Source organism: Hyperoodon ampullatus, assembly GCF_949752795.1.
Source record: "Hyperoodon ampullatus genome assembly, chromosome: 2".
Classification (NCBI taxonomy): domain Eukaryota; kingdom Metazoa; phylum Chordata; class Mammalia; order Artiodactyla; family Ziphiidae; genus Hyperoodon; species Hyperoodon ampullatus.
The window spans coordinates 144,701,920-144,721,966 of NC_136915.1; the positions used below are offsets into that span (position 1 = coordinate 144,701,920).

The 20,047-nt window shown below is 54.2% G+C and overlaps 4 protein-coding genes across 4 annotated transcripts; all 4 read left to right on the forward strand.

The window, feature by feature from the left end:
- Positions 1–521: 521 nt before the first annotated feature.
- LOC307065921 (Golgi-associated RAB2 interactor protein 4-like) lies at positions 522–2,303 on the forward strand (the record flags this gene model as incomplete). The annotated part of the gene is made up of 2 exons (XM_079722935.1): positions 522–1,298; positions 1,593–2,303. 2 exons carry the CDS (start codon positions 522–524, stop codon positions 2,301–2,303), a joined length of 1,488 nt encoding a protein of 495 aa, XP_079579061.1.
- Positions 2,304–6,097: 3,794 nt separating this feature from the next.
- LOC307065928 (Golgi-associated RAB2 interactor protein 4-like) lies at positions 6,098–7,879 on the forward strand (the record flags this gene model as incomplete). Its single annotated transcript, XM_079722947.1, has 2 exons — positions 6,098–6,874; positions 7,169–7,879. 2 exons carry the CDS (start codon positions 6,098–6,100, stop codon positions 7,877–7,879), a joined length of 1,488 nt encoding a protein of 495 aa, XP_079579073.1.
- A 3,795-nt stretch (positions 7,880–11,674) lies between these two features.
- On the forward strand, positions 11,675–17,253 carry LOC307065938 (Golgi-associated RAB2 interactor protein 4-like; the record flags this gene model as incomplete). Its single annotated transcript, XM_079722959.1, has 2 exons — positions 11,675–12,492; positions 17,244–17,253. The coding sequence occupies 2 exons, from the start codon at positions 11,675–11,677 to the stop codon at positions 17,251–17,253; spliced, it is 828 nt and encodes a 275-aa protein (XP_079579085.1).
- LOC307065946 (Golgi-associated RAB2 interactor protein 4-like) lies at positions 17,250–19,031 on the forward strand (the record flags this gene model as incomplete). Its single annotated transcript, XM_079722972.1, has 2 exons — positions 17,250–17,978; positions 18,909–19,031. 2 exons carry the CDS (start codon positions 17,250–17,252, stop codon positions 19,029–19,031), a joined length of 852 nt encoding a protein of 283 aa, XP_079579098.1.
- Between the last annotated feature and the right edge of the window lie 1,016 nt (positions 19,032–20,047).

The window sequence follows — 20,047 nt, forward strand, 5'->3', positions numbered from 1 at the left end:
GAGAGGATGGGGGCCCTGCCCTGAGGGGGCAGCTGGGGGATGAGGCAAAGGGCTTTGTGACAGTGATAGGTCACAAAGGGCTTTGTGACACTGATAGGTCACAAAGGGCATCAGAGGATAAATAGGCTGTGCCAGGGGGTTAGGCTGACAAAGTGGTTACTTCTCTCGCTAGGACGGAAGTTCACCACGGCCTCTTGGGGAGATAAAAACCCAGAAGCAGAAGTGAGGTGAGGCGGAGGGGGAGCCTACCGTACCTCTCGACACACTTGAAGAGAGTCAGCCTGGGCTCCAGGCGCCCTACAGCGTCCCCACTGTGATCATCTGTGCCCCTACTCACACCCCGGCCTCTGGGAGACCCTGAGGCAAACGTGGGGGCCTGTGGGGCGGGCTTGGAAGACCTGCCGTAGGGCCGCCTGTGTGACGCAGGAGCATCGCGGCTCGCTCTTCGGCCAGTGAGGCCGAGGGAGGGAAGAGCCTGGGACCCGCCTTAACCGCGCTGCCTGTCGTGATCAAAGACAGCCATGAGTGGGGACTCTCTGCTCCCGTATCACACGGCCCGGAGCAGCACCTGGGTGGACCTGTTCAACACCACCACGGGGAAGCTGCAGCAGCAACTGCACAAGGGCGAATACCACATATTCAAGTACGCAGCAATATTCGAGAGCGACTTCATCCAGGTCACGAAGAGGGGAGAAGCGATTGACGTGCACAACTGGGGCGGCATGGTGACCATGGGCATCACATCCACCAGCCCCGTCCTCCCGCTCCCAGACATCATGCTGCTGGCCCGACGGGCCACCGGCTGTGAAAAGCACGCCGAGCGCAGCCCGGCCACCAAGGGCAAGAGCCACAAGGCTGCAAAGACCTTAGAGCTCACCAGGCTCCTTCCCTTGGAGTTCGTGAGGATCTCCACTCACAATCGTGAGAAACAACAGCTGCGCGTGAAGCTTGCCACTGGCCGCTGCTTCTACCTGCAGCTCTGTCCCCCTCTGGACGCGCGGGAAGACCTCTTCGCCGAGTGGGAACAGCTGATTGACCTCCTGCGACCACCAGTGGACAGTGAAAGCAACACCTATGCCGTTCCCGTCTGGGACATGACCTGCGTGCCTGTGTTCGAGGAGGAGGAGGACGGGAGGAGCCCGGCCGTGGAGGATTTCCAAGGAAAGGGGCGTCAGGACCAGGTGAGCGTCAGCAGCCTCCACACGTGCCCTGAGGTGGCCGGGGCCACGTCTGCAGCTTTTGCGGGGGGCGAAGGGATCCAACTGGACTCCCACAAGCCCGATACCATGCCCGATGTGGCCACTGCGAAAGCAAAACCTACTACAGGGCTTGACAAAGCGTCCGCATCGCGGGCAACGACAAAGGTGGAGACAGCAGGGGTGGCAGGAGGCACCGCAGCGGGTGCTTTGAGCTCGGCAGTGATCAAGTCTCCTGCCGCTGAAGAGCAGAGCACGGCCATAGCAGCCACAGCCAGCGACGGGCCTGGAGGAAGCAAAACCAACATAGCCACTGGGGACACTGCCAGAACATCCCTGAGGAGCGGGAAAACGGCCTTGGCAGGTGCTGAGAACAATCCACAGTATGCTTCCAGCACGTCCACCAGCCTCTCCCCAGGGGCCGGCATGACTGTGGTCGGAGCAGAACCTACCAGCAAGACTGTCAAAGGAAGAGCCGACAAGGACGATGACGGGACCCTCGTCTCAAGCTTGCCACAGGAAGGCAAAGTGAGCGAACAGGATGGCAGCTCACAGAGAGTGTCCCAGGCCCACAAGGGAAGAAGGGAGAGGAGGGAGCACTGGGGAGAGGACAGAGCTCTTACGAGCCCCTCGCTCTGCAGTTCCGTGGAAAGCCACCACAAGGCAGCGGGGAGCAAGACAATCCCCAAAGCAGCTGGCCCAGGCTCAGGCGGCCGCAGAGCCACTAGAGATGACCAAAAGGCCAAAGGCCACGGCAGCCCGGGGGGCAGCGAGCAGGGCACTGCTCCCAAAGGCATCAGCCGTGCTCCCATCACCAGTGAGTCCAAGACCTCGCACAGATCGGGCAGGAGCTTATCTCCAGCGCGTTCGGGTCCCACCACCAACATACTCAGCAGGATCAGCTCTTGCTTCAGGAATATGAGAGCCAGACTCACAAAAAAGACAGTGGCCTCATCACGAAATAAACATGGGAGCATCCTGGCGAAGCCAGTGGAAGGGACCCGAATGGAGGCCATCACAGAGACAGCAGAGAGTGGCCAGGGGCTGGAAATCACTGGTGTGACATCTGAGACCATGGAGCCAGTGACCGTTGAAGCCCATCAATAGGACCTAGAGCTGGGAGCTGCAAAGGGGACCAGGGCTCTGGGAAATACCCCTGGAGAGCCCATTTCAGCTTCCTTACTGCAATTTAAATAAAAAAACATACAGTCTGAGAATGCACGCAGTGTTTTGTCTGAAGTTCTAGGTCCCGAAGCACAGCCGTAGCCTCACAGTGGATTCTGTGATGTCAGCTGTGCCACAGTCTGAGACCCAGTGTCCAGGCAAGGGCAGCCCCACCTCACACGCATGCTCAGCGCCAACAGCAGTTGGCTTCCATCTGGCTTCCACTCCTTTCTGGCTTTGCCCCTCAGGGCCATGGCTCAAAGTCAGACTATGGTCTGGGAAGCTCTCCTTCACTAGCCCCCTATTCTTTCTGTTTTTTGTTTGTTTGTTTGTTTTTTGCGGTACGCGGGCCACTCACTGTTGTGGCCTCTCCCGTCACGGAGCACAGGCTCCGGATGAGCAGGCCCAGCGGCCATGTCTCACGGGCCCAGCCGCTCCGCGGCATGTGGGACCTACCAGGACCGGGGCACGAACTCATGTTCCCTGCATCCTCAGGTGGACTCTCAACCACTGCGCCACCAGGGAATCCCCCCTATTCTTTTTATAAACGCTTATTCCCCCTGAAGGTCTGTAAACAGAGCCAGAACAGGACTCATGTCCCCTCGGGCTATTCAGTGGACAGAAATAAGGGCGGCAGTATTAGCTAGCAATCAGAACAGCAAGCACTCTCATCTAGACTTAGCCATTCCCTGCCCAGGTATATACCCTGGAGAAACACACATGTTCTAAGAAACAACTCTGAGAATGTTTAGAGCAAAAATAACTTAACAGCAAAACACGGGAAACAGCCCAAATTTCCATCAGCAGAATTCATACAGCAGGATAGGATGAGATTGGAATATTCAATAGTGAAAAATAAATGAGCTACACACATTAGCATAGATCAACTTCTCATGATTTTTAAAAACATCAAAAGAATGGGATACAGTTCCACTCATGGAACCATTCTGAAACAAGCTCAAACAACAGATTGCATAGGGTACATGTTTAAAACAACGGTAGCTAAAAATGAGGGAAGAGTAAACACAAAATTGAGGACAGTTTTCTCTAGGGTGGAAAGGCTAGGTCAAGGAGGTGGACACAAGGCTGTTAGTGCTGCTGGGAATTGTTCTGTCTCTTAAGCAAGATGGTAGGTACACAGGTGTTGTATTTTTCACATTTTACTAACTCTGAAATCAGGATGGTCCTACAATCACCGTGGCAGTTGTGATGAAGTTATTGCCAATGTCTTTCTCTTTCTTTCACTTTTATTTATGCACAAAAGTGATGTCAGAAAGGCTTGGCATCTTTAAAGTACCTTTATTTAAGGTAAAGTACAAGAACACTTGTTTGGTTATTAGGAAAAGAAGGAACGATATGCCTATTTTACAGATGAGAACACTGAGGCTCAGAGAAGGTAACCTGCTCCAGTCGCACAATGGGATCTTTGCAGAACAGTGATCCACCAGCCCACTTCTCTATCCAAAGCCCTGTCTGTAGTTTGAGAAGGAAGCAAGCAAACAAGCCCGAGATAGGACCAGCACAAGAACCCGAGGCACCACCATTCTTACCATCATGTTCCAAAACTACAGAGATGAGCATCAATTTTACTAGATTGAGGGGAGGGAGGGGTGGGGGCTGGGAGCCGGTTTTCGAACTTCAGTGAGCTCACAGCTCTTAGCTGGCCTTTTCTCGAGAGCATCCAGTCCACCCTTGAGCTGTGTCTGGCTCCCAGGCTTCTACCTCTAGCCTCTGGCATGACCCGGGCTGCGGCCAGAAACAGGCTCCCACCTGGAATTCCAGCGTTCACTCCTGGAACGTCCAGCGTCCAGTCCTCCTCCAGCCACTAATTCAACTTTTCAATGCCCTGCTCAGAAGGGTTTCTCCACACCAAATCTGCAGGCACTTTTTTCTTCTGGGGCTCCAAAACCAAATCCTTAAACCTCACATGAGGGAGAGTATTTGTTAGGTCAGAGCATCCTTGTTGATTGGACCTCCAGTTTGTGACTTCCACAGACCTCATCACGGGAGGCTGGGGAGAGGTCTCTTCTGTTGGTGGACGGAATGGTGGGCACTTGGTGGGGAGCACTGCTGAGAAAGGGAGCCAGCCCAAGACCTACACATGTGCACTGTTTCCCCTGGCCAAACAAGGTTCCTGACCCCAGAATTAACCCAGAGTTTCCGAGAAGACTAGGAGCTGCAGGGAGCCGCAATTAATGCTTTACTCTCCACCAGCTTTTCCTTGGACCCAAGGAGGAGAAGTTACAAAAAGATCACATCACACTCCTTTGATCTTATGACTTCCACACAGGCAAGTGCAGGGAAACACTAGTCTGAAGGAAGAAAATGCATTAAAAACACGTGCATAGGGACTTCGCTGGTGGCGCAGTGGTTAAGAATCCGCCTGCCGACGCAGGGGACCCGGGTTCGAGCCCTGGTCCAGGAAGATCCCACATGCCACGGAGCAACTAAGCCCGTGCGCCACAACTACCGAGGCCCGCACGCCTAGAGCCCGTGCTCCCCAACAAGAGAAGCCAAAAATAAATAATAAAATAAATTTACAGGAAAAAAAAAAAACAAAAAAACACGTGCATAGCCCTTAGCTGTTTATAAAGTTCTTGAATGTGTGTGCCCCCTTCCGATTCTCACGTCTTTCCATTTTGCAGATAAGCAAACGGAAGTTCAGAGCATTTAAAGGACTGGCTCAAGGTGGCAGGTGATGGTGCAGAGAGGGAGCTACCTCGGTGCAACAACTTTCAGACAGTGTGCCACCCCGGTCCCGCACAGAGGTACACAGATGGTGGAGGAGACAGGACAGCACGAGTAATGATCACAACTCTGAGTGACAAATACAATGAGAGGCGTGTGTTTGGGGACTGGATCTATTCAGAGGAGGGGGTCTGGGGCATGGGAAGGAGTTCTGGGTTAGGGAAGGCTTCACAGGGGAATTGGCACTCACCATCGTCCACGTTTACTGAGATTTTATGAAAGGACAGACTAAGGACCGCCACTGCCAACTCTGCCTTATTCGATACAATTAAACCACGAGCTTAAATGGTTCAAATTGATCCCATCATCTTACATTCCTATAGATTTCATCCAGTAGCTGAATTTGGGGGAGGAAAAGAAAAAGGACCCACACAAAACTTTCCCACTTGAAGACATTTTTATTTTGGTAACGCACCTGAGTCCCTGGCAGGATGGGCCTGTCCTCCGCGGGGGCAGTGGGGTGTTTGGGAGAGGATGGGGGCCCTGCCCTGAGGGGGCAGCTGGGGGATGAGGCAAAGGGCTTTGTGACAGTGATAGGTCACAAAGGGCTTTGTGACACTGATAGGTCACAAAGGGCATCAGAGGATAAATAGGCTGTGCCAGGGGGTTAGGCTGACAAAGTGGTTACTTCTCTCGCTAGGACGGAAGTTCACCACGGCCTCTTGGGGAGATAAAAACCCAGAAGCAGAAGTGAGGTGAGGCGGAGGGGGAGCCTACCGTACCTCTCGACACACTTGAAGAGAGTCAGCCTGGGCTCCAGGCGCCCTACAGCGTCCCCACTGTGATCATCTGTGCCCCTACTCACACCCCGGCCTCTGGGAGACCCTGAGGCAAACGTGGGGGCCTGTGGGGCGGGCTTGGAAGACCTGCCGTAGGGCCGCCTGTGTGACGCAGGAGCATCGCGGCTCGCTCTTCGGCCAGTGAGGCCGAGGGAGGGAAGAGCCAGGGACCCGCCTTAACCGCGCTGCCTGTCGTGATCAAAGACAGCCATGAGTGGGGACTCTCTGCTCCCGTATCACACGGCCCGGAGCAGCACCTGGGTGGACCTGTTCAACACCACCACGGGGAAGCTGCAGCAGCAACTGCACAAGGGCGAATACCACATATTCAAGTACGCAGCAATATTCGAGAGCGACTTCATCCAGGTCACGAAGAGGGGAGAAGCGATTGACGTGCACAACTGGGGCGGCATGGTGACCATGGGCATCACATCCACCAGCCCCGTCCTCCCGCTCCCAGACATCATGCTGCTGGCCCGACGGGCCACCGGCTGTGAAAAGCACGCCGAGCGCAGCCCGGCCACCAAGGGCAAGAGCCACAAGGCTGCAAAGACCTTAGAGCTCACCAGGCTCCTTCCCTTGGAGTTCGTGAGGATCTCCACTCACAATCGTGAGAAACAACAGCTGCGCGTGAAGCTTGCCACTGGCCGCTGCTTCTACCTGCAGCTCTGTCCCCCTCTGGACGCGCGGGAAGACCTCTTCGCCGAGTGGGAACAGCTGATTGACCTCCTGCGACCACCAGTGGACAGTGAAAGCAACACCTATGCCGTTCCCGTCTGGGACATGACCTGCGTGCCTGTGTTCGAGGAGGAGGAGGACGGGAGGAGCCCGGCCGTGGAGGATTTCCAAGGAAAGGGGCGTCAGGACCAGGTGAGCGTCAGCAGCCTCCACACGTGCCCTGAGGTGGCCGGGGCCACGTCTGCAGCTTTTGCGGGGGGCGAAGGGATCCAACTGGACTCCCACAAGCCCGATACCATGCCCGATGTGGCCACTGCGAAAGCAAAACCTACTACAGGGCTTGACAAAGCGTCCGCATCGCGGGCAACGACAAAGGTGGAGACAGCAGGGGTGGCAGGAGGCACCGCAGCGGGTGCTTTGAGCTCGGCAGTGATCAAGTCTCCTGCCGCTGAAGAGCAGAGCACGGCCATAGCAGCCACAGCCAGCGACGGGCCTGGAGGAAGCAAAACCAACATAGCCACTGGGGACACTGCCAGAACATCCCTGAGGAGCGGGAAAACGGCCTTGGCAGGTGCTGAGAACAATCCACAGTATGCTTCCAGCACGTCCACCAGCCTCTCCCCAGGGGCCGGCATGACTGTGGTCGGAGCAGAACCTACCAGCAAGACTGTCAAAGGAAGAGCCGACAAGGACGATGACGGGACCCTCGTCTCAAGCTTGCCACAGGAAGGCAAAGTGAGCGAACAGGATGGCAGCTCACAGAGAGTGTCCCAGGCCCACAAGGGAAGAAGGGAGAGGAGGGAGCACTGGGGAGAGGACAGAGCTCTTACGAGCCCCTCGCTCTGCAGTTCCGTGGAAAGCCACCACAAGGCAGCGGGGAGCAAGACAATCCCCAAAGCAGCTGGCCCAGGCTCAGGCGGCCGCAGAGCCACTAGAGATGACCAAAAGGCCAAAGGCCACGGCAGCCCGGGGGGCAGCGAGCAGGGCACTGCTCCCAAAGGCATCAGCCGTGCTCCCATCACCAGTGAGTCCAAGACCTCGCACAGATCGGGCAGGAGCTTATCTCCAGCGCGTTCGGGTCCCACCACCAACATACTCAGCAGGATCAGCTCTTGCTTCAGGAATATGAGAGCCAGACTCACAAAAAAGACAGTGGCCTCATCACGAAATAAACATGGGAGCATCCTGGCGAAGCCAGTGGAAGGGACCCGAATGGAGGCCATCACAGAGACAGCAGAGAGTGGCCAGGGGCTGGAAATCACTGGTGTGACATCTGAGACCATGGAGCCAGTGACCGTTGAAGCCCATCAATAGGACCTAGAGCTGGGAGCTGCAAAGGGGACCAGGGCTCTGGGAAATACCCCTGGAGAGCCCATTTCAGCTTCCTTACTGCAATTTAAATAAAAAAACATACAGTCTGAGAATGCACGCAGTGTTTTGTCTGAAGTTCTAGGTCCCGAAGCACAGCCGTAGCCTCACAGTGGATTCTGTGATGTCAGCTGTGCCACAGTCTGAGACCCAGTGTCCAGGCAAGGGCAGCCCCACCTCACACGCATGCTCAGCGCCAACAGCAGTTGGCTTCCATCTGGCTTCCACTCCTTTCTGGCTTTGCCCCTCAGGGCCATGGCTCAAAGTCAGACTATGGTCTGGGAAGCTCTCCTTCACTAGCCCCCTATTCTTTCTGTTTTTTGTTTGTTTGTTTGTTTTTTGCGGTACGCGGGCCACTCACTGTTGTGGCCTCTCCCGTCACGGAGCACAGGCTCCGGACGAGCAGGCCCAGCGGCCATGGCTCACGGGCCCAGCCGCTCCACGGCATGTGGGACCTACCAGGACCGGGGCACGAACTCATGTTCCCTGCATCCTCAGGTGGACTCTCAACCACTGCGCCACCAGGGAATCCCCCCTATTCTTTTTATAAACGCTTATTCCCCCTGAAGGTCTGTAAACAGAGCCAGAACAGGACTCATGTCCCCTCGGGCTATTCAGTGGACAGAAATAAGGGCGGCAGTATTAGCTAGCAATCAGAACAGCAAGCACTCTCATCTAGACTTAGCCGTTCCCTGCCCACGTATATACCCTGGAGAAACACACATGTTCTAAGAAACAACTCTGAGAATGTTTAGAGCAAAAATAACTTAACAGCAAAACACGGGAAACAGCCCAAATTTCCATCAGCAGAATTCATACAGCAGGATAGGATGAGATTGGAATATTCAATAGTGAAAAATAAATGAGCTACACACATTAGCATAGATCAACTTCTCATGATTTTTAAAAACATCAAAAGAATGGGATACAGTTCCACTCATGGAACCATTCTGAAACAAGCTCAAACAACAGATTGCATAGGGTACATGTTTAAAACAACGGTAGCTAAAAATGAGGGAAGAGTAAACACAAAATTGAGGACAGTTTTCTCTAGGGTGGAAAGGCTAGGTCAAGGAGGTGGACACAAGGCTGTTAGTGCTGCTGGGAATTGTTCTGTCTCTTAAGCAAGATGGTAGGTACACAGGTGTTGTATTTTTCACATTTTACTAACTCTGAAATCAGGATGGTCCTACAATCACCGTGGCAGTTGTGAGGAAGTTATTGCCAATGCCTTTCTCTTTCTTTCACTTTTATTTATGCACAAAAGTGATGTCAGAAAGGCTTGGCATCTTTAAAGTACCTTTATTTAAGGTAAAGTACAAGAACACTTGTTTGGTTATTAGGAAAAGAAGGAACGAGATGCCTATTTGACAGATGAGAACACTGAGGCTCAGAGAAGGTAACCTGCTCCAGTCGCACAATGGGATCTTTGCAGAACAGTGATCCACCAGCCCACTTCTCTATGCAAAGCCCTGTCTGTAGTTTGAGAAGGAAGCAAGCAAACAAGCCCGAGATAGGACCAGCACAAGAACCCGAGGCACCACCATTCTTACCATCATGTTCCAAAACTACAGAGATGAGCATCAATTTTACTAGATTGAGGGGAGGGAGGGGTGGGGGCTGGGAGCCGGTTTTCGAACTTCAGTGAGCTCACAGCTCTTAGCTGGCCTTTTCTCGAGAGCATCCAGTCCACCCTTGAGCTGTGTCTGGCTCCCAGGCTTCTACCTCTAGCCTCTGGCATGACCCGGGCTGCGGCCAGAAACAGGCTCCCACCTGGAATTCCAGCGTTCACTCCTGGAACGTCCAGCGTCCAGTCCTCCTCCAGCCACTAATTCAACTTTTCAATGCCCTGCTCAGAAGGGTTTCTCCACACCAAATCTGCAGGCACTTTTTTCTTCTGGGGCTCCAAAACCAAATCCTTAAACCTCACATGAGGGAGAGTATTTGTTAGGTCAGAGCATCCTTGTTGATTGGACCTCCAGTTTGTGACTTCCACAGACCTCATCACGGGAGGCTGGGGAGAGGTCTCTTCTGTTGGTGGACGGAATGGTGGGCACTTGGTGGGGAGCACTGCTGAGAAAGGGAGCCAGCCCAAGACCTACACATGTGCACTGTTTCCCCTGGCCAAACAAGGTTCCTGACCCCAGAATTAACCCAGAGTTTCCGAGAAGACTAGGAGCTGCAGGGAGCCGCAATTAATGCTTTACTCTCCACCAGCTTTTCCTTGGACCCAAGGAGGAGAAGTTACAAAAAGATCACATCACACTCCTTTGATCTTATGACTTCCACACAGGCAAGTGCAGGGAAACACTAGTCTGAAGGAAGAAAATGCATTAAAAACACGTGCATAGGGACTTCGCTGGTGGCGCAGTGGTTAAGAATCCGCCTGCCGACGCAGGGGACCCGGGTTCGAGCCCTGGTCCAGGAAGATCCCACATGCCACGGAGCAACTAAGCCCGTGCGCCACAACTACCGAGGCCCGCACGCCTAGAGCCCGTGCTCCCCAACAAGAGAAGCCAAAAATAAATAATAAAATAAATTTACAGAAAAAAAAAAAAAACAAAAAAACACGTGCATAGCCCTTAGCTGTTTATAAAGTTCTTGAATGTGTGTGCCCCCTTCCGATTCTCACGTCTTTCCATTTTGCAGATAAGCAAACGGAAGTTCAGAGCATTTAAAGGACTGGCTCAAGGTGGCAGGTGATGGTGCAGAGAGGGAGCTACCTCGGTGCAACAACTTTCAGACAGTGTGCCACCCCGGTCCCGCACAGAGGTACACAGATGGTGGAGGAGACAGGACAGCATGAGTAATGATCACAACTCTGAGTGACAAATACAATGAGAGGCGTGTGTTTGGGGACTGGATCTATTCAGAGGAGGGGGTCTGGGGCATGGGAAGGAGTTCTGGGTTAGGGAAGGCTTCACAGGGGAATTGGCACTCACCATCGTCCACGTTTACTGAGATTTTATGAAAGGACAGACTAAGGACCGCCACTGCCAACTCTGCCTTATTCGATACAATTAAACCACGAGCTTAAATGGTTCAAATTGATCCCATCATCTTACATTCCTATAGATTTCATCCAGTAGCTGAATTTGGGGGAGGAAAAGAAAAAGGACCCACACAAAACTTTCCCACTTGAAGACATTTTTATTTTGGTAACGCACCTGAGTCCCTGGCAGGATGGGCCTGTCCTCCGCGGGGGCAGTGGGGTGTTTGGGAGAGGATGGGGGCCCTGCCCTGAGGGGGCAGCTGGGGGATGAGGCAAAGGGCTTTGTGACAGTGATAGGTCACAAAGGGCTTTGTGACACTGATAGGTCACAAAGGGCATCAGAGGATAAATAGGCTGTGCCAGGGGGTTAGGCTGACAAAGTGGTTACTTCTCTCGCTAGGACGGAAGTTCACCACGGCCTCTTGGGGAGATAAAAACCCAGAAGCAGAAGTGAGGTGAGGCGGAGGGGGAGCCTACCGTACCTCTCGACACACTTGAAGAGAGTCAGCCTGGGCTCCAGGCGCCCTACAGCGTCCCCACTGTGATCATCTGTGCCCCTACTCACACCCCGGCCTCTGGGAGACCCTGAGGCAAACGTGGGGGCCTGTGGGGCGGGCTTGGAAGACCTGCCGTAGGGCCGCCTGTGTGACGCAGGAGCATCGCGGCTCGCTCTTCGGCCAGTGAGGCCGAGGGAGGGAAGAGCCTGGGACCCGCCTTAACCGCGCTGCCTGTCGTGATCAAAGACAGCCATGAGTGGGGACTCTCTGCTCCCGTATCACACGGCCCGGAGCAGCACCTGGGTGGACCTGTTCAACACCACCACGGGGAAGCTGCAGCAGCAACTGCACAAGGGCGAATACCACATATTCAAGTACGCAGCAATATTCGAGAGCGACTTCATCCAGGTCACGAAGAGGGGAGAAGCGATTGACGTGCACAACTGGGGCGGCATGGTGACCATGGGCATCACATCCACCAGCCCCGTCCTCCCGCTCCCAGACATCATGCTGCTGGCCCGACGGGCCACCGGCTGTGAAAAGCACGCCGAGCGCAGCCCGGCCACCAAGGGCAAGAGCCACAAGGCTGCAAAGACCTTAGAGCTCACCAGGCTCCTTCCCTTGGAGTTCGTGAGGATCTCCACTCACAATCGTGAGAAACAACAGCTGCGCGTGAAGCTTGCCACTGGCCGCTGCTTCTACCTGCAGCTGTGTCCCCCTCTGGACGCGCGGGAAGACCTCTTCGCCGAGTGGGAACAGCTGATTGACCTCCTGCGACCACCAGTGGACAGTGAAAGCAACACCTATGCCGTTCCCGTCTGGGACATGACCTGCGTGCCTGTGTTCGAGGAGGAGGAGGACGGGAGGAGCCCGGCCGTGGAGGATTTCCAAGGAAAGGGGCGTCAGGACCAGGTGAGCGTCAGCAGCCTCCACACGTGCCCTGAGGTGGCCGGGGCCACGTCTGCAGCTTTTGCGGGGGGCGAAGGGATCCAACTGGACTCCCACAAGCCCGATACCATGCCCGATGTGGCCACTGCGAAAGCAAAACCTACTACAGGGCTTGACAAAGCGTCCGCATCGCGGGCAACGACAAAGGTGGAGACAGCAGGGGTGGCAGGAGGCACCGCAGTGGGTGCTTTGAGCTCGGCAGTGATCAAGTCTCCTGCCGCTGAAGAGCAGAGCACGGCCATAGCAGCCACAGCCAGCGACGGGCCTGGAGGAAGCAAAACCAACATAGCCACTGGGGACACTGCCAGAACATCCCTGAGGAGCGGGAAAACGGCCTTGGCAGGTGCTGAGAACAATCCACAGTATGCTTCCAGCACGTCCACCAGCCTCTCCCCAGGGGCCGGCATGACTGTGGTCGGAGCAGAACCTACCAGCAAGACTGTCAAAGGAAGAGCCGACAAGGACGATGACGGGACCCTCGTCTCAAGCTTGCCACAGGAAGGCAAAGTGAGCGAACAGGATGGCAGCTCACAGAGAGTGTCCCAGGCCCACAAGGGAAGAAGGGAGAGGAGGGAGCACTGGGGAGAGGACAGAGCTCTTACGAGCCCCTCGCTCTGCAGTTCCGTGGAAAGCCACCACAAGGCAGCGGGGAGCAAGACAATCCCCAAAGCAGCTGGCCCAGGCTCAGGCGGCCGCAGAGCCACTAGAGATGACCAAAAGGCCAAAGGCCACGGCAGCCCGGGGGGCAGCGAGCAGGGCACTGCTCCCAAAGGCATCAGCCGTGCTCCCATCACCAGTGAGTCCAAGACCTCGCACAGATCGGGCAGGAGCTTATCTCCAGCGCGTTCGGGTCCCACCACCAACATACTCAGCAGGATCAGCTCTTGCTTCAGGAATATGAGAGCCAGACTCACAAAAAAGACAGTGGCCTCATCACGAAATAAACATGGGAGCATCCTGGCGAAGCCAGTGGAAGGGACCCGAATGGAGGCCATCACAGAGACAGCAGAGAGTGGCCAGGGGCTGGAAATCACTGGTGTGACATCTGAGACCATGGAGCCAGTGACCGTTGAAGCCCATCAATAGGACCTAGAGCTGGGAGCTGCAAAGGGGACCAGGGCTCTGGGAAATACCCCTGGAGAGCCCATTTCAGCTTCCTTACTGCAATTTAAATAAAAAAACATACAGTCTGAGAATGCACGCAGTGTTTTGTCTGAAGTTCTAGGTCCCGAAGCACAGCCGTAGCCTCACAGTGGATTCTGTGATGTCAGCTGTGCCACAGTCTGAGACCCAGTGTCCAGGCAAGGGCAGCCCCACCTCACACGCATGCTCAGCGCCAACAGCAGTTGGCTTCCATCTGGCTTCCACTCCTTTCTGGCTTTGCCCCTCAGGGCCATGGCTCAAAGTCAGACTATGGTCTGGGAAGCTCTCCTTCACTAGCCCCCTATTCTTTCTGTTTTTTGTTTGTTTGTTTGTTTTTTGCGGTACGCGGGCCACTCACTGTTGTGGCCTCTCCCGTCACGGAGCACAGGCTCCGGATGAGCAGGCCCAGCGGCCATGGCTCACGGGCCCAGCCGCTCCGCGGCATGTGGGACCTACCAGGACCGGGGCACGAACTCATGTTCCCTGCATCCTCAGGTGGACTCTCAACCACTGCGCCACCAGGGAATCCCCCCTATTCTTTTTATAAACGCTTATTCCCCCTGAAGGTCTGTAAACAGAGCCAGAACAGGACTCATGTCCCCTCGGGCTATTCAGTGGACAGAAATAAGGGCGGCAGTATTAGCTAGCAATCAGAACAGCAAGCACTCTCATCTAGACTTAGCCGTTCCCTGCCCAGGTATATACCCTGGAGAAACACACATGTTCTAAGAAACAACTCTGAGAATGTTTAGAGCAAAAATAACTTAACAGCAAACCACGGGAAACAGCCCAAATTTCCATCAGCAGAATTCATACAGCAGGATAGGATGAGATTGGAATATTCAATAGTGAAAAATAAATGAGCTACACACATTAGCATAGATCAACTTCTCATGATTTTTAAAAACATCAAAAGAATGGGATACAGTTCCACTCATGGAACCATTCTGAAACAAGCTCAAACAACAGATTGCATAGGGTACATGTTTAAAACAACGGTAGCTAAAAATGAGGGAAGAGTAAACACAAAATTGAGGACAGTTTTCTCTAGGGTGGAAAGGCTAGGTCAAGGAGATGGACACAAGGCTGTTAGTGCTGCTGGGAATTGTTCTGTCTCTTAAGCAAGATGGTAGGTACACAGGTGTTGTATTTTTCACATTTTACTAACTCTGAAATCAGGATGGTCCTACAATCACCGTGGCAGTTGTGATGAAGTTATTGCCAATGTCTTTCTCTTTCTTTCACTTTTATTTATGCACAAAAGTGATGTCAGAAAGGCTTGGCATCTTTAAAGTACCTTTATTTAAGGTAAAGTACAAGAACACTTGTTTGGTTATTAGGAAAAGAAGGAACGAGATGCCTATTTGACAGATGAGAATACTGAGGCTCAGAGAAGGTAACCTGCTCCAGTCGCACAATGGGATCTTTGCAGAACAGTGATCCACCAGCCCACTTCTCTATGCAAAGCCCTGTCTGTAGTTTGAGAAGGAAGCAAGCAAACAAGCCCGAGATAGGACCAGCACAAGAACCCGAGGCACCACCATTCTTACCATCATGTTCCAAAACTACAGAGATGAGCATCAATTTTACTAGATTGAGGGGAGGGAGGGGTGGGGGCTGGGAGCCGGTTTTCGAACTTCAGTGAGCTCACAGCTCTTAGCTGGCCTTTTCTCGAGAGCATCCAGTCCACCCTTGAGCTGTGTCTGGCTCCCAGGCTTCTACCTCTAGCCTCTGGCATGACCCGGGCTGCGGCCAGAAACAGGCTCCCACCTGGAATTCCAGCGTTCACTCCTGGAACGTCCAGCGTCCAGTCCTCCTCCAGCCACTAATTCAACTTTTCAATGCCCTGCTCAGAAGGGTTTCTCCACACCAAATCTGCAGGCACTTTTTTCTTCTGGGGCTCCAAAACCAAATCCTTAAACCTCACATGAGGGAGAGTATTTGTTAGGTCAGAGCATCCTTGTTGATTGGACCTCCAGTTTGTGACTTCCACAGACCTCATCACGGGAGGCTGGGGAGAGGTCTCTTCTGTTGGTGGACGGAATGGTGGGCACTTGGTGGGGAGCACTGCTGAGAAAGGGAGCCAGCCCAAGACCTACACATGTGCACTGTTTCCCCTGGCCAAACAAGGTTCCTGACCCCAGAATTAACCCAGAGTTTCCGAGAAGACTAGGAGCTGCAGGGAGCCGCAATTAATGCTTTACTCTCCACCAGCTTTTCCTTGGACCCAAGGAGGAGAAGTTACAAAAAGATCACATCACACTCCTTTGATCTTATGACTTCCACACAGGCAAGTGCAGGGAAACACTAGTCTGAAGGAAGAAAATGCATTAAAAACACGTGCATAGGGACTTCGCTGGTGGCGCAGTGGTTAAGAATCCGCCTGCCGACGCAGGGGACCCGGGTTCGAGCCGTGGTCCAGGAAGATCCCACATGCCACGGAGCAACTAAGCCCGTGCGCCACAACTACCGAGGCCCGCACGCCTAGAGCCCGTGCTCCCCAACAAGAGAAGCCAAAAATAAATAATAAAATAAATTTACAGAAAAAAGAAAACAAAAAAAACACGTGCATAGCCCTTAGCTGTTTATAAAGTTCTTGAATGTGTGTGCCCCCTTCCGATTCTCACGTCTTTCCATTTTGCAGATAAGCAAACGGAAGTTCAGAGCATTTAAAGGACTGGCTCAAGGTGGCAGGTGATGGTGCAGAGAGGGAGCTACCTCGGTGCAACAACTTTCAGACAGTGTGCCACCCCGGTCCCGCACAGAGGTACACAGATGGTGGAGGAGACAGGACAGCACGAGTAATGATCACAACTCTGAGTGACAAATACAATGAGAGGCGTGTGTTTGGGGACTGGATCTATTCAGAGGAGGGGGTCTGGGGCATGGGAAGGAGTTCTGGGTTAGGGAAGGCTTCACAGGGGAATTGGCACTCACCATCGTCCACGTTTACTGAGATTTTATGAAAGGACAGACTAAGGACCGCCACTGCCAACTCTGCCTTATTCGATACAATTAAACCACGAGCTTAAATGGTTCAAATTGATCCCATCATCTTACATTCCTATAGATTTCATCCAGTAGCTGAATTTGGGGGAGGAAAAGAAAAAGGACCCACACAAAACTTTCCCACTTGAAGACATTTTTATTTTGGTAACGCACCTGAGTCCCTGGCAGGATGGGCCTGTCCTCCGCGGGGGCAGTGGGGTGTTTGGGAGAGGATGGGGGCCCTGCCCTGAGGGGGCAGCTGGGGGATGAGGCAAAGGGCTTTGTGACAGTGATAGGTCACAAAGGGCTTTGTGACACTGATAGGTCACAAAGGGCATCAGAGGATAAATAGGCTGTGCCAGGGGGTTAGGCTGACAAAGTGGTTACTTCTCTCGCTAGGACGGAAGTTCACCACGGCCTCTTGGGGAGATAAAAACCCAGAAGCAGAAGTGAGGTGAGGCGGAGGGGGAGCCTACCGTACCTCTCGACACACTTGAAGAGAGTCAGCCTGGGCTCCAGGCGCCCTACAGCGTCCCCACTGTGATCATCTGTGCCCCTACTCACACCCCGGCCTCTGGGAGACCCTGAGGCAAACGTGGGGGCCTGTGGGGCGGGCTTGGAAGACCTGCCGTAGGGCCGCCTGTGTGACGCAGGAGCATCGCGGCTCGCTCTTCGGCCAGTGAGGCCGAGGGAGGGAAGAGCCAGGGACCCGCCTTAACCGCGCTGCCTGTCGTGATCAAAGACAGCCATGAGTGGGGACCCTCTGCTCCCGTATCACACGGCCCGGAGCAGCACCTGGGTGGACCTGTTCAACACCACCACGGGGAAGCTGCAGCAGCAACTGCACAAGGGCGAATACCACATATTCAAGTACGCAGCAATATTCGAGAGCGACTTCATCCAGGTCACGAAGAGGGGAGAAGCGATTGACGTGCACAACTGGGGCGGCATGGTGACCATGGGCATCACATCCACCAGCCCCGTCCTCCCGCTCCCAGACATCATGCTGCTGGCCCGACGGGCCACCGGCTGTGAAAAGCACGCCGAGCGCAGCCCGGCCACCAAGGGCAAGAGCCACAAGGCTGCAAAGACCTTAGAGCTCACCAGGCTCCTTCCCTTGGAGTTCGTGAGGATCTCCACTCACAATCGTGAGAAACAACAGCTGCGCGTGAAGCTTGCCACTGGCCGCTGCTTCTACCTGCAGCTGTGTCCCCCTCTGGACGCGCGGGAAGACCTCTTCGCCGAGTGGGAACAGCTGATTGACCTCCTGCGACCACCAGTGGACAGTGAAAGCAACACCTATGCCGTTCCCATCTGGGACATGACCTGCGTGCCTGTGTTCGAGGAGGGGGAGGACGGGAGGAGCCCGGCCGTGGAGGATTTCCAAGGAAAGGGGCGTCAGGACCAGGTGAGCGTCAGCAGCCTCCACACGTGCCCTGAGGTGGCCGGGGCCACGTCTGCAGCTTTTGCGGGGGGCGAAGGGATCCAACTGGACTCCCACAAGCCCGATACCATGCCCGATGTGGCCACTGCGAAAGCAAAACCTACTACAGGGCTTGACAAAGCGTCCGCATCGCGGGCAACGACAAAGGTGGAGACAGCAGGGGTGGCAGGAGGCACCGCAGCGGGTGCTTTGAGCTCGGCAGTGATCAAGTCTCCTGCCGCTGAAGAGCAGAGCACGGCCATAGCAGCCACAGCCAGCGACGGGCCTGGAGGAAGCAAAACCAACATAGCCACTGGGGACACTGCCAGAACATCCCTGAGGAGCGGGAAAACGGCCTTGGCAGGTGCTGAGAACAATCCACAGTATGCTTCCAGCACGTCCACCAGCCTCTCCCCAGGGGCCGGCATGACTGTGGTCGGAGCAGAACCTACCAGCAAGACTGTCAAAGGAAGAGCCGACAAGGACGATGACGGGACCCTCGTCTCAAGCTTGCCACAGGAAGGCAAAGTGAGCGAACAGGATGGCAGCTCACAGAGAGTGTCCCAGGCCCACAAGGGAAGAAGGGAGAGGAGGGAGCACTGGGGAGAGGACAGAGCTCTTACGAGCCCCTCGCTCTGCAGTTCCGTGGAAAGCCACCACAAGGCAGCGGGGAGCAAGACAATCCCCAAAGCAGCTGGCCCAGGCTCAGGCGGCCGCAGAGCCACTAGAGATGACCAAAAGGCCAAAGGCCACGGCAGCCCGGGGGGCAGCGAGCAGGGCACTGCTCCCAAAGGCATCAGCCGTGCTCCCATCACCAGTGAGTCCAAGACCTCGCACAGATCGGGCAGGAGCTTATCTCCAGCGCGTTCGGGTCCCACCACCAACATACTCAGCAGGATCAGCTCTTGCTTCAGGAATATGAGAGCCAGACTCACAAAAAAGACAGTGGCCTCGTCACGAAATAAACATGGGAGCATCCTGGCGAAGCCAGTGGAAGGGACCCGAATGGAGGCCATCACAGAGACAGCAGAGAGTGGCCAGGGGCTGGAAATCACTGGTGTGACATCTGAGACCATGGAGCCAGTGACCGTTGAAGCCCATCAATAGGACCTAGAGCTGGGAGCTGCAAAGGGGACCAGGGCTCTGGGAAATACCCCTGGAGAGCCCATTTCAGCTTCCTTACTGCAATTTAAATAAAAAAGCATACAGTCTGAGAATGCACGCAGTGTTTTGTCTGAAGTTCTAGGTCCCGAAGCACAGCCGTAGCCTCACAGTGGATTCTGTGATGTCAGCTGTGCCACAGTCTGAGACCCAGTGTCCAGGCAAGGGCAGCCCCACCTCACACGCATGCTCAGCGCCAACAGCAGTTGGCTTCCATCTGGCTTCCACTCCTTTCTGGCTTTGCCCCTCAGGGCCATGGCTCAAAGTCAGACTATGGTCTGGGAAGCTCTCCTTCACTAGCCCCCCATTCTTTCTGTTTTTTGTTTGTTTGTTTGTTTTTTGCGGTACGCGGGCCACTCACTGTTGTGGCCTCTCCCGTCACGGAGCACAGGCTCCGGACGAGCAGGCCCAGCGGCCATGGCTCACGGGCCCAGCCGCTCCGCGGCATGTGGGATCTACCAGGACCGGGGCACGAACTCATGTTCCCTGCATCCTCAGGTGGACTCTCAACCACTGCGCCACCAGGGAATCCCCCCTATTCATTTTATAAACGCTTATTCCCCCTGAAGGTCTGTAAACAGAGCCAGAACAGGACTCATGTCCCCTCGGGCTATTCAGTGGACAGAAATAAGGGCGGCAGTATTAGCTAGCAATCAGAACAGCAAGCACTCTCATCTAGACTTAGCCGTTCCCTGCCCACGTATATACCCTGGAGAAACACACATGTTCTAAGAAACAACTCTGAGAATGTTTAGAGCAAAAATAACTTAACAGCAAAACACGGGAAACAGCCCAAATTTCCATCAGCAGAATTCATACAGCAGGATAGGATGAGATTGGAATATTCAATAGTGAAAAATAAATGAGCTACACACATTAGCATAGATCAACTTCTCATGATTTTTAAAAACATCAAAAGAATGGGATACAGTTCCACTCATGGAACCATTCTGAAACAAGCT